A 13,349-nucleotide genomic window follows, 5' to 3' on the forward strand; every position below is an offset into this window, starting at 1 on the left:
GGGATGTTTCGACGCGTCAGTGAGTGGCTCAGCGGAGAGGTGGCGCAGCGGGCGGTCAGGGACCCTGAGATTCATTTCTACGGAGATGCAAACTTATCGTCCCTGGGGAAAGTTCACAGCTGCCGCAGGAGCCCGGGGCTATTACGGACAAGGGCCATTTGCACTGACTGGCAATCTGTAACTGACAGAGTGGTCAGCCTGCCTCCGGGCACTCTGCAAAGCCAGAAAGGAAAGCCAGAGAGCCCGTGGGACCAGCCGACCCTCTGCTTTTTTCATCCCGGATGTGTGTCAGGTCCCCCTCGAAGTCTCACAACTCCCGCCCCACCGGGGAGGAAGGCGGTGGGCCCGGCGGGGTGGGCCCGAAGCCCGCACCGGGAAAGCCGTTGAGCTGGGAGGGCAGGGCCGGGAGGGGCGAGGAAGGGGCTGCAGCTGGTTCTGGGGACGAGGTTGAGGTCGCGGCCCTGTGGGGCCGGGCAGGCGGCACGAGGAGGGTTGGGACGGAGCCGCGGCTGAGTTGGCGTCGAGGTTGAGCAGCTGACGTGGGCCCAGCGCAAGGCTGAGTGCTGGGGATGGAGCCCAGCGGGCGTGGCTGGGGTCACAGCCGAGGGCCACAGCAAGGCCGTGCCCTTCTTCACCCTGGGGTTCCCCCACCTCGCAGGCCGGCGCCGAGTGGGCACAGAGTTCATGCTGCTTGGGTTCAGGCTGGGCAGCAGAAGGGAGGGGGCCGGTGCAGTGAGGTGACAGGCTGATGACAGTGAGTGGGCAGGTGACAGTGAGGTGGGGCGCCAGGGGGCCCCTGCTGCTTGCAGCCTGGGGTCACGGGCTTCCCAGGAAGTCTCCTCTGTTGGGGAAGGGGTGGAATCTGCGGTGGCCGGCTGGCCCTGACAGCAGCTCGGGAGGGGGTGCCGGGTTGGGCTGAAACCTTGCCCCTCCTCCCCTTCGCCTGGCAGTGCCCGTGGAGCAGACCCGAGCAGTGCCGGAGAAAGGAGAAGAGAGCACTAGGAGAAGGGGCCCGGGGCTCAGACTCTGGAGCCACACTGCTTGACCACCGGTGCCTCGGTTTCCCCGTCCGTAACCGGCGCGGCCATAGCCGCGGCGTCGCAGGGGAGGGCTAGACGGGGAGAGCCTGACGCGGACCGGCCTGTTAAATCAGTACAGCGGAGATGGAGGCTGCCCGAGTTTCTTGGAGGCCCCACCTTAGCTTGGCTTCAAAATGGGGTTCTTTGTCAAGCAGGAACTGGAAGTTCTGGTTGGAAGCGCTGGCTGGGGCGAGAAAGTTGGCCCCACACCCAGGCCCTGGGGGAGAGGCCCTGGTGCCAACGTGAAGGGAGGGGGAGACAGAAGGACTCAAAAGGGAAAATCCAGGGAGAAAGAGGGTGGGTGGGAGAGGCAGCGGAGAGGCAGGCGGAGGGGAGCCTGCGGGCACCGGCCCCTGCTCTGGGGCAGGAAGGTGCAGGGAGCCGAGGGCTGCGTGCCTTAGCCCGGATCCATCTGCTGAAGGCAGTGGGCCTTGGTCGCCATCTTTCCCACGAGCAACAAGCGGCCCTTTGCAGACCTCAGAGCAGCAAGCCCAGGACGCTTCTCCCGTCTGCCTGGCCTGTGCCATCCTCTGTCCCCCTCCACGTCTACCTGGGAGCTGCCGCCCCTGAACCCCGCGCCCGTCCTGCTCGCCCCCCGAAGACAGGCCTCCAGGCGGACGTCGCCCTAGCCTGTGTCAGCAGCTTCTGCCTTGCCGGTTCCACTGGCAGAGACACGGGCTCCAGGCTCCCCTGTTCCATCAGGGTCGGCACCGTCACCTCCTCCCCACCTCCCTTGTTGTCCTGCTGCTCCGGGTCCAGTTTTTGCTCTTGGCGCCAGCTCTCCTCTGAACGCTGGCCGCCCTCACCTGTCCATGCAGGCTTTCTCCCCGGTCCCCCACCAGACGGGCCCCATCCCCCAAAGGCCCACCTCACTGAACCCAGGGGCCAACTCTTTAGGGTTCATCTTGAGCTCCCAGCAGCGTTGAAGAAGCGAATCACTTCCTGTTGCTCGGGCGCTTCTGTGCTCGCCTCTGGGCCTGCGCCCTCCTGGTCTTGCTCAGGGCTCCCTGCTGCTCCCCAGCCGTGCCTGGCGCTGGCCCCTCCTCATCTCCCTGCTCCTGCGGGTGGTGCTCCAGAACCCTCTCCTCTGCTCACTCCACCCTTGCTCCCCCAGTGTCTCATCTGATCCCCGGGCTAAAGTGCCACCTCCACGCCGCCGGCCCCCTATGCTCCCGCTCTCAAGCTGCCCGCTCAGCCTGCGCAGTATCTCCACGCACTTAGCCACCCCCCACGCACCCCAAACAGGTTCTTCTCAGTTCCCGTGGACGTCTCCCTCGCCTGCAGCCCCTCGCTGGCACCCTGGTCTCACCCTGGAATTCCTTTCCTGGCGCAACCACGTCCATCAGCTGCCGTTGGCCCGCCGTCGGCACAGACCCGGGTCCGCACTGCCCGCCCTGCGCCCGGCCCCGGCCGCCGCTGAGGCCCTGGGTCATTGCAGGAGTCCGCTCGGGCTCCTCTCCCGCCGGCCCTGCGCTGCCCCGTCTCCCCCAGCGCGGGGCCTCCTCTTAGGAACCCTCCACGCCTCCCACCTTGCTCGGGGTGAACGGCAAGGCCTAGACCACCGGCGCCAGGCTCACCCCCAGCTCGGAACCCGGAGCCTGCCATTCCTACTGTTGGGGTTCAGAGGACGGGGCTCGGCACTGGGGTTCTTGGGTTCCTCTGAGAAAGAATTCGGCAGATGTCCCTGTCACCAGCGCATGCGCATTCACGAAGGAAAGGGGCATTCACGAAGGAAAGGGGCGCCCGCGTGGGCGCCGTGGGCGGGAGAGCCGTGCTCTGCTGGGGAGGGGGTACCCTTAGGTGGAATCACAGCGATTTGTTTCCGGGGAGTGAGATGGGGTTGGTCTGTGACCAATGGTCCCCTCTGCCTCCACCCCCGGCACCCCCCGGCTGAGGGACCCACCTCAGACTTAAGATGGGTTCACCCTGCCTCCCGCCTCCGGTATCTGTCCTCGGGAGACCTTCCGGCCTGGTCTTCTCTCGGCTCCGTCACGTGGGGCTCAGTGGCAGTACGGCACCTGCTGGGTCTGTGACGCCAGAGGGAGCATTTCATGTGTGTTGATTTGAAACTGCAGTCACCACTTCGGGCTGATCTGGTGGCCGCCCCGCGGCCGGCGCAGGCTAGAAAGGCGGCCCGAGAAACAGTCAGCTGGGCGGGCGGGCGCCGCCATGGGGCCAGGGCCGTGACCACATGGCCTCTCTGCTTGCTTGAGCCTCACCCCTCACCTGGCGCCCCTCCTTTGCACTCTGGTTCATCAAATCTGTGACATCATTGCCTGGATTCGCACTATGTGTTTTGTTTTTTTTTTAGGATTTATTTACACAAGCACTGGGTACAGTTAGAAGCACGGGAGGGTGAGAGAATCCACCAGAAGCCAGAGCGGGGAACACAACAGGCAGACTGACGAAATACACTGCTGAGGGAGCAGCGGGCGGCAGGAGAGGTCTGCGCGGCATGTGGGACCCTCGCTGGCGGCCGGGGATCGAACCGGCGCTGCAGAGGCTGCGAGCAGCTTCGCAACCCAGCGCTCAACCGCTGCACCACCAGGGGAGGCCCTGGATTTGCACTATTTTTTATACAACAGTTATAGAGCAAAATTCAAGCTTTCAGAGATAGAGTTGGCTTTATTAATGGCAGAGAAGCTGGCAGCATCCCGCCTGGGACACAGATTGGAGCCAGAGCTAGCGCAGCGGGGCAAGGTGTTTAGCGGGAGGAAAGAGGCAGGTCGGGGCTCTCATCACGCAGAGCACCCCAGTGCAGACTGGGAAGCTGGAGCAGTTGGTCTGGGGCAAGGCTTTTGGGAGAGGGTGGAACTGCCGGGGGTCCTAGGCCTGGGAGGGCTGCTGGGAACTCCCGCTGGCCCCTGGTTCCGCTTTTTTAGCCCTGTTGAGCTGCTGCTGAAATGGCGACTGGATGCTGAGACACTTTCAAGATGCCTCCGAGTTTCAGAGATGCCAAAACAGGAAAGTGTTGCAGGGCAGCCCCGATATCAAATGGGTAGCCTGGCTGTGGGTCCTCACCCACGCGCTTCAAAGAGACTTATTAATGCTTAACTGCAGGCACACACAAAAGGTTAATAAAAGGTTTATTTACAAGGGAAGGGGAATGAGGAAATGTGCAACTGCGGGAGAAAAGAGGGAGATAAAGTCTTAAGTGCGTCCTACCCGTTCCCCTGCCCTGGAACCCCACTGGCACTCTGAGAGCTGGCCGCAAGCCAAGAGCTGTGAAGCCAAGAAGGCCCCCCAAGGCCCACGTGTCTGGTTTTATACCAAACCTGGCTGCTTAACTCCACCCTCAGGTCCCAGCAGCCCTTTTGGTGAGGACGGAATTTGTCTTTCCCAATGTCCTGATGGCTTTGGTCTGGAGTGGGGGTGGGGTCCACAAAGCCTGCATGGGATTAGCTCAGGACATCCTTTCCCCCTGACAAAAGGAACGTGCACCCGACAAGCAAAAAAATGTACAACTTTGATGCACAGCAGAGAATCCAGAGTCCAGTGACCTTGAATCTAAGCGGCTCTGTGTCCTCATAGAAGGACACAGCCGAGAGTTAGAGCTGTGTTAAGTGTCGCGAGCCAGCACAGCCCAGCCGCTGTTGCGCCCCTTCCCTCCATGGAGCTCCCCAGCTGCCCACATGAGCTCCCGGTGTGCCTGTACCACCTCGACAGAGGCGCCGCCTCGATTTCCTAGCGGCCTTTCATTACCAAACGCAGAGCTTTGGTGGCTTGGGGTGCCTCAGCCCACGGAACAGACCGAGACGAAGACTTGGTCTTTCCCAGCAAAGGGAGTTTAATGACTGAATCGAGCAGGAGACGGGGCTGGCTCCCAAGGTGCCTCTTGCGGCCCTCAGTGGAGTTAGGGACTTGCTGGGATCATTGCATTGGGACATAGCGGGGGGGGGGGGGGGGGGGGTTGAGGCGGAGTCTTGGCCATGCAGGCACAGTGGCTTCACGGGCGCGCCAGGCTCTTCAGGGGTCACTCACCCAGAAAACGGTGGCCTGGCACCTCCTCACGAGGCGCTCAGATGCGAACCGCGAGCTCGCCAAGGCACTCCCCGCACGTGGTCTAACTCAGAGCCACATGGCCCGTGGGCCTGCGGGCTGGTGCTGGTCTCCACGTCCGCTCTGGAAACCTTCCACCTGGCAAGGAGCGCAAGTCCCCACCCTGCCCCTCAGCGCTCCCCACCGGGGCATCCTCCACGCACAGCAGTTATTTCTGTTCCACTGGGCCCCTCGGTGGCCAAGACAGATGCCAAATGCCGCAGCTCGTCCTCGAGTGCCTGAGCCCATGAGGGGCCGACAGGCTGACCAGCGGGCGGTGTCCCTGGGCCGGGAGGTCCAGCGTCGGCCTTGAGGCCGCAGACCTGGGGAGCCTCAGGCACCGGGTTGGTGAGAGCGGTCAGGATGGCGAGTGGTTAGCAGTCGCTGACTGTGTTTTTAGCACGTCTGTGAGATGGACGTTTTGATAAGGGCTGTTTATATTTAGCAGAGCCCTAAACCTTCGTGGACAGGCCCCTCGCAGCTGGAGGAGCTCACCCCAACGCTCGCAGCCCAAACCCACTGCCCTTTGCCCCAGAGGGTTCTCCACCTTGGAGTGAAGTTCTCTGTTGCTGCGTCCCCTCCCGCCCCGGTGTGAGTGGAAAGAGCGTTGCGCTGGGTCTGGCTGGGCAGCTCCATGTCTGGCATCTAGAACAAGGCACAGGAGGCACCTGGGAAAGACTCAGGCCGGGCGCACAGTAGGTGCCCCTCGTTCGCGAGGCGGGAGAGTGGAGGCACAGTGGCTCCGGGAGAATGGAAATAACACTGCAAGGCGCTCTTCTTCCCGCAGAGGCGCCTGTGGGGAGGGAGGGCCGGCCGGGCGAAGAGCAGGCTCTGCCGGGACTTGAACTCCAGAGTGCGGTGACCTCAGCCCTCCGTGCCCAGATCCCATGAGGACAGAGGGCCTCTGTCAGGCAACCGACGGCTCTTTGCCTCCCCTGCCCTGCCCCTTGGCAGCCACGGCCCCTCCCCGGGGCTGGGGGAGGGCTGCCCCGCCCAGGACAGGGGCAGCACCAACACCAGGGGTGGGGTGGGTGCTGGGGCAGACCCTGGGTGGCAGATGAGCCGTGGCGCCCATGGGCAGCTGTGTGCACATCTGCCGGGTGAATTAATGGAACATGGAACTGCGGGTTGTTCAGTTTTTATTATCATTATTTATCTGCATTTAAGAGACAGGGTTTTGAAAAGTGTCTTCTTTGGAGTATAGTGAGAGTTGCCTCAGGCCCCTGCCCCTGTACCTAAGGCCATCCTGGCTAAGACGGTGGGCGTCTGAGCCAGGCCCAGGGTCAGGGTGTGGCTCCGAGGGAGGGGGCGGGGCCTGGGGCGGGGGACTTGTCATCATCTGTTACCAGGGTGATCATTTGCTCCGCATCGTTTCCTGGATCCATTTTTGGTACTTGCACAGGTTGGTGTAGACCCCGGGGTAGCCAGGCATGCCGCAGTGCTCCATCCCCCAAGACACGAGGCCCTGGAGGGCTCCTCTGCACACCAGGGGGCCCCCGGAGTCACCCTGAGGGGGAGAGGCAGAAGTGGAGACTTGGGGAAGGAGCCCGAGCAGAGCCCTTGAGGGTGGTGATGAGGGGACAAGGGCTGAGGTCCCCTCCCCCCCAGAACGGGCGGGGGCACCTCCCTCTTGGCGGGTGTCGCCCTGTCCCATGCCTCACTGGACCCGCTGCCTTGGTGCCGGTCCCAGAAAGTTGTGTGTCTGCCTCCCGCTCTAAGAACTGCTCCTCCCGCTTAACAGAGGAGGAAACTGAGGCATCAGGGTTGAGTCTGCCCCCGAAGGGCGTATGGCTGCCAGGCGGCCTGCCTGTGACGCTCCTTCATGGGGGAGTCTGCCCAGTTTTAGGTTCTTGAGAGCCCCTGTGCCTGAGTCCCAGCACGAGCCACTGCCTCCGTGCAGCCGCCAACCTGGGCCTCACCTGACAAGAGTCCTTCCCGCCTTGGGGGACCCCTGCACAGACCATGCCCCCGGTGATGCCTCCATAGGCCTGGCGACACGTCTGGTCCGAGGAGATGTTGATGTTCACACATTGCAGAGAGTTGGGGTACCTGGCTGGGGGGCACAGAGGGTTACAACTGCCCTCAACAGGATCTAGGAGTCCAGGCCCCCAGCCCCTCCTCCCTCAGACCTGGGGTCCAGGCCCCCAGCCCCTCCCTCAGACCCGGAGTCCAGCCCTTCCCCTCCCGGATGCAGGTCCTCACCCATGGGACTGGCTGTGGTGCCCCAGCCGGACACGTGGCAGGAGGTCCCTGGGCTGGCACAGGAGGTGGCGAGCGTGATGGGCCTCACTGCCCTCCCCAGCCGAGCCCTGGGCTCCAGCCTCAGCAGCATCAGGTCATTGTCGTGTGTGCGGGAGTTGTACTGGGGGTGCGGCACCTGGCGAGCCACGTGCAGCACCTGCTGGGTGGCCTCCCAGCGCTTCAGGTTGTGCTTGCCCAGGGCTACCCGGAGGATCCTGGACCCCGAGAACAGAGAACAGGGCCTCTCAGGAGCTGGCCCGGAGCCGCCTCCCCCACCAGCTCCCTCTGTCCCCCTTGCTGGGCTGGTGACGCGTCTCCGGCTCCCTCCCCCTGCCTGCCAAGCCCACCCGCCCTGCTAGCCTCCCATGCCCTCCCGCAGCTGGGCACCCGCCCCCCAGCTGTGTTCTGGCTTGGGTGGAAGGTGAGGGTTGGGGGCTCTCGCCTCAGTCCCAAACCCTGCACCTGCCGCTTCACTCCTGGGCTAAGTGAGACTGCGGTGGCCTGGCTCTGAGTCGCCCTCCCTGCTCTAGCCTGGCTTCTGGGCTCTAGACTCACGGAGCGCTCGGCTCTGGAGGCTGGTTCTAGATGGAGTCTGCACTGGGGGCTCTCTGGACGCTGGGGTGCGCTTTCTGTCCTGGGCAGCCTGAGGGTTCCGCATCGAGTTCTGCACTCTGGTTTGCGTGTGGTTCTAGACACGGATGGGCACGTGTGTGGCCGAGTTCTGGGTCCTTGGCTTGAGACAGGGGTTCCGGCTCTGCGCCCCAGCTGGGCTGCGGCCTAAGCATCCACCTGGGCTCCTGGTTCTAGGACAGCTTCTGTCTCAGACTGAACTACTCTCTGGGCTCTCGGTTCTGCACTTTGGTTGAACCAAGGCTGGACCCTGGGCTCCAGATGGAGCCTCAGGTTGCAAACTGGATTTGGGGCTACTTGCATTCTGGGCCTGGCGCGCTGGGGTCTGGGTTCCACAGGAGCTCCAGCCCTGACCCCCGAACTGGTCGAGGGGCACGGCGTGGGCTCGCCTCTGGAGTTTGACTTTGATGTTGGAGTCTAGCTTCTCGGTTCAGGTGTGAAACCTTGAAGGGGGCCGCGTTCTGTGATAGACGGGGCTTTTAGCGGTTTTTCTTTGCTCTGCCCTCTTTTATTCTCCCTGTCCGGGCTGGCCGAGGTGGCGTTTTAATAACGGTCTTCACGCTGGGCCTCGGGTCAGAGAGGCGCGCTAGGCTGCGCTCTGGGCTGCGCGTTATGTGAGGCGCAGGCCCCGGCTTCTGTCTCTGCCCTAGTGCCTGAGCCGCGCGGCCCGGCCAGGCGTGGGGTCCTAGGCGTGGCGGCCTGCAGGTTCCGGGTGTCCTGCGCTGCTAGTGCAGACTTTGCCCCACTTCAGCGCTGCTCTGGAGTGGGGCCCGAGCCTTGGCCCCTGCAGGGCTTGGCCCCAGGTGGACCTCGGTGGAGCGTCAGGGTCTCGGTCCGTGTGGGGCTGCGTGCTGGTGTGTGGGCTCTGAGCTGCTCTCCGAGTCCGCCGCGTTAAGACTCACGCTGGATTCCCCATCCCGGGCTGTGCCTGCGCTTCTGGGCTCCTCCCTGTGTGGACCCTAAGCCGGGGACCAGCCCCCCGCTGGGGGCCACACGGGGCGCCAGACTCAGGAGGGGGGCACTCACGGGCGGGCGCAGTGGGCGGCGGTGATGGCCCACTGGTCGGAGAGCAGGGCCCCCCCGCAGAGGAAGGCTTGCCAGGGCCCCGCCAGCAGGGCCGCCTGCCAGGGCTGCGAGTGGGGGACGCACGTGTAGCCCCCGATGATCTTGTCGTCTCCTGAGCTCTGCGCCGCGGCTGGAGCGGGGGGTGAGGGGCAGATGAGCAGAGCCTGTCCGTCCCCTCTTCAGGACGTCGGGGGCCCGTAAACCCCTCTTTCTTTGCTGCACCCTAGACCGCCCCCCTCTCTGCCCCACCCAAGTAGGAGGTAAAGCCCAGCAGGGTCCCCATTATTGCCCCAACACGTCGGGGCGGCTTTCTGAGCCCCCTGCCCGCCCCTCCTCAGGGGATCCCACCCGTGGCCCCTCATCCAGGGCCTGAGCCCCACCTCTGTCACTTTTTCACAGCACACTGCACCCTCCCCCCCTCAGTGTCTCCCCAGCATGGTCATGGAGCACCCGTCCATTCCCCGTGCTCCACTTGATGTGATCCCCAAGATCCACCTCTGTGCCCCACACCCACTGTCCCCAACACCCCTGCCGGGAGAATCCCACCCCCCGCCCTCACTGTTGAGAACTCCCCGCTTTCCCGAGGCCACGTCTCCCCAGCACACTCCCCCTGCTGTGGGGAGCTCCACCGTGCTCCCCAATTCCTTGTTTCTCCTCCACTTCCCGTGACTGCACATGTCCAGACAGGGTAGGACGCTGACCTTAGGCCCCCACAAGCCCCTGGACACCCAGTCCCAGGGCCCCTCTCAGAGTCTCGGGGGCTCCCTACACCAGACCCCCCGCCGGGCTTACCTGCGGCCAAGAGCTGAAGTGCTGTCAGCAGGAGGAGCATGCTGGGCGGCCGAGGCCGGGGCTGGCAAACGCAGAGGGGACACGAGAGACTGGAGAGCTGGGGTTTGGGGACGGAGGCCGAGACTAAGGGGCAGCGGCCGAGGCGCTGGGCGGCATGGGCGGGGGCGGAGAGTCGGGGCGCTGGCGGCGGGAGGGGGCGCCGGGCCGGGCACCGTCCTGCCCGCGTGTCTGGCGTGGAGATGGGGGTGCCGTCTCTCCCTGTCACCTGGAGGCCTTTTATCCCCGCTCTGGGCGCCGGCCCTGCCCACTCCCCTGGACTGTTTTATTGCGTCCTGGTCCCCGTTCCAGGAATCCCAGCCGTCTCCTCCCTCCCGCTCTGGCCAGCAGCACCCACAGACTAATGACACCTGCGGCCCGCCCAGGAGACGGTGTGCTCTGGGAGGGGTGCGGAAGCGGGACCCCAGGGCCAGGGCAGGGTGGACGGGCGCGGGGCTCGGGGGCAGGTGCTGGGAGCGGCCGAGGTGGGGCCGGCCGGGCCAGGAGAGGCCGCGGGGAGGAGGGAGAGGCCGGGAGCCTGCGCGGTGACGCCTGCGGTGGAGCACGGGGGGAGGCCTGTGGGGCGCTGGGTAGGGCGAAGGGTGGGAAAGGCCAGGCGGGCAGGGCCGGCCCGGCGAGGTGGAGTGATGAGCGGAGAGAAGCCAGGAACAGGCAAGAAGGAGCAGAAGAGGAAGAGCAAAGAGGGTGTGCCCCTCCCGTGCCCGCGTGATGGGGGCGAGCGGCCTGAGAGGAAGGACGCATGGGCAAGAGGGAGGGCGAGCAGGATGAGGCAGGAGAAAGGGGGGAGACAGGGGTGCTGGGGACCTGGACAGGGGGACAGGGGGGCAGAGGCCAAAGGCCAGCGCGAGGGGCAGGGCGTGGACGCCGGCGGGTGGCTCCACTCCCGAGTTCTGGGGTCTGGTGGTCATCGCAGGCTGGGGTCGGGGGGCAGCCCCTCCCAGGAGGCAGGGAGAGGCTCCCCGGATGTCCCCCAGTTTGGTGTGCAGGGACAGAGGCTGCGGAGGGCAGGGGTGTGGGAACCGTGAGAGCCGGAGGCCGGGCATGGGGGGGCGAGGGCCAGGGCGAGGGGCCAGGCACAGAGTGGTGAGGCCGGAAAGCGTTCCAGGCAGCTGAGGGGGGCCCTGAGTTTGGGGGACCTGTTCTCACTCAGGGCAGGGCTCGCAGCCCTCAGCCCCTCCCCCAGCCTCTTAAACTCCCTAATGACTGCAATTTGCCTCTGGCCCGGCTGCCCAGCCCGGACCACCACGCGGTGACTCAGGGGGCCCCTGCGCACCCTCCCTCGACCCCAGGCTGCCTCCCAACCGCTTTCCTCGCTGGCGCGGGCCGCTGGCCCTGGGTCCATCTGCAGCCTCCGCTCCCCCGGGCTGACCTGCAGCGGGGCCCCTGCAGGAGGTCCTGAGCCGAGAGACACAAACAGCAGGACCCCCCACCACCCCCGTAAAGAGGATGACCCTTCTGGGAACACAGAGGTGCCCCCGCCTCAAGCAGCGGCTCCGGGCGGGGTCGGTGCTTCGTTCCTGGCCCACACTTGTGCCAATAAAATTCAGCAACTTGTTCTCAACCCCAGGCCTCCAGAACTTGAATAACCCTTTTTTGTTTTTAAAGATTTATTTATTTTTTATACAAGAACCGGGGGACAGGCCAGATGCGCGGGAAGGTGAGAGGACTCACCAGAGACAGAGCAAGGAGCAGAACAGGCAGACTGGCGAAATCCACTGCTGAGGGGAGCAGCGGGTGAGACAGGAGAGGTCTGCACCCCACGTGGGTCTCTCCCGGCCGGCCAGGAATGGAACGCGCGCTGCAGAGGCTGCGGACAGCTTCACAGTGCGACGCTCAACCGCCTGCTCCACTGGGGAGGCCTGAATAACCCTTTCTTAACAGGGGAGGCAGGCTGTGAGTTTGCTTCCTGCCCTTCTGCCAGGGGACTTGCAGTAAATCTCCTCTCAGAACTGAGGGCCACGGGCTGCCCTCATGCACACCGGGCGTGAGTCCGTTGCTCGTGATAGTGAGGGGCTCGGTGGGCGTAGCTTCACCTGAGGAGACTGTTCAGAGCAAGAAGACCAGGGTTATCTGCCGGGGACCCTAAAATGGTCCCTGTAGGGGCGGGAAGAGGATACCCTGGGGGGGGTGGTCTGAGATTGATGATTGAGGAGGAAGAGCAGAGCGAGGAGATGTTGAGGAAGTTGAGGTGACTTGAAGTGGGGTGGGGTGGGATAGAGCAGGAGCAGGACTGGATAAACTGCAGGGGTCTCGGGCATGTCGGGGAGGAGGCGGGGGGAGCACGGTGAAGGCAGTGAAGGCTGGAGTGAGACCAGAGCATCTTCGCACGGCCAGGCCCGGCACTGGGCTCTGTGTGGTTTTTAGTCTCCTGAGCAGCTTCTCACCTCGGTTCTCACCTGCCTAACCGCACACGCGCAGCTGCCCCTGGAGATGAGCTGGCCTCAGCCTCCCCAGAAGAACAGAAAAATGTTTTAAAAACATTTTATTGTGGTAAAATATACAGAACAAAAAGTTTATTTTAGCCATTTTAAAAAATAAATTTTATTTATTTTTGCATAGAACTGGGGTGCAGGCCAGAAGTGTTGGGGTGGAGTGAGAGGATCCACCAGAGACAGAGTGGGGAGCAGAACAGGCAGACTGACTGAAACACACTGCTGAGGGGAGCAGCGGGGAGACAGGAGAGGTCTGCTGCGCCATGTGGGTCAGCTCCCTGGCGGGGGATCGAACTCGTGCCACAGTGGCTGCGGACAGCCCATAGCGCTGAGACTAACCCCTGCGCCACCAGGGAGGCCCGTCCAACACCACTTGAAGGCATTTTTCTTAAGTTAACTTGCCGACCCCTCCCCGTGGCCCCACGAGAAGGGCGCTCTGCTGTCCTAGTGTACAGAACACGAGGTCAAGTTGCCGGCCCAAGGTTACTCAACACTGAGGGACGGGACGGCACCACGGTTGGAGTCAGGCAGACGGCACTCAGCCCCCACAGGGAGCGCGCTGCCCAGAACAAAGGGCCGATGGTGCAACGCCACCCCTGGGATTAGCCCAGACAAAAGGAAAGATGCCTCTTCCATTGCTCCAGGAAGGAAGAAGGAAGGGCAGGTGAGGTTGCTGGTGGGTGTGGGCAGGGTGGCAGGAAGTGGAGGGAGGGCCTGGCTGGGTGGCTTCTGTTGCTTCTGGGGAGACTGAGGCCAGCTCATCTCCAGGGGCAGCTGCGTGTGGGGTTGGGCGGGTGAGAACAGAGATGAGAAGCTGCTCGGGAGAAGGTCGCCTCTGGAATGTAAAGAGGCAGCATCTGAGAAGCTGGAAGAGCTCTGGCTTGGCTTTTTCCAGCAAAGAGCAGACTGGGTGATGGCAGGAGACAGCGGCACTGAGCATGAGAACAAAGGGGTGGACTGTGGTGTGAAGGAAGTGGGAGCAGAGGGGCTCGGGAGGGAGGCTGATGTGGAGGAA

The 13,349-nt window shown here is 63.8% G+C and overlaps 1 protein-coding gene across 1 annotated transcript; it reads right to left on the reverse strand.

Moving 5' to 3' along the window:
• Nucleotides 1–6,471: 6,471 nt before the first annotated feature.
• On the reverse strand, nt 6,472–9,885 carry KLK14 (kallikrein related peptidase 14; the record flags this gene model as incomplete). Its single annotated transcript, XM_084257303.1, has 5 exons — nt 6,472–6,624; nt 7,037–7,170; nt 7,320–7,573; nt 9,015–9,183; nt 9,846–9,885. The coding sequence occupies 5 exons, from the start codon at nt 9,883–9,885 to the stop codon at nt 6,472–6,474; spliced, it is 750 nt and encodes a 249-aa protein (XP_084113429.1).
• Between the last annotated feature and the right edge of the window lie 3,464 nt (nt 9,886–13,349).

Source organism: Talpa europaea, assembly GCF_964194135.1.
Source record: "Talpa europaea genome assembly, chromosome: 16".
Classification (NCBI taxonomy): Eukaryota; Metazoa; Chordata; class Mammalia; order Eulipotyphla; family Talpidae; genus Talpa; species Talpa europaea.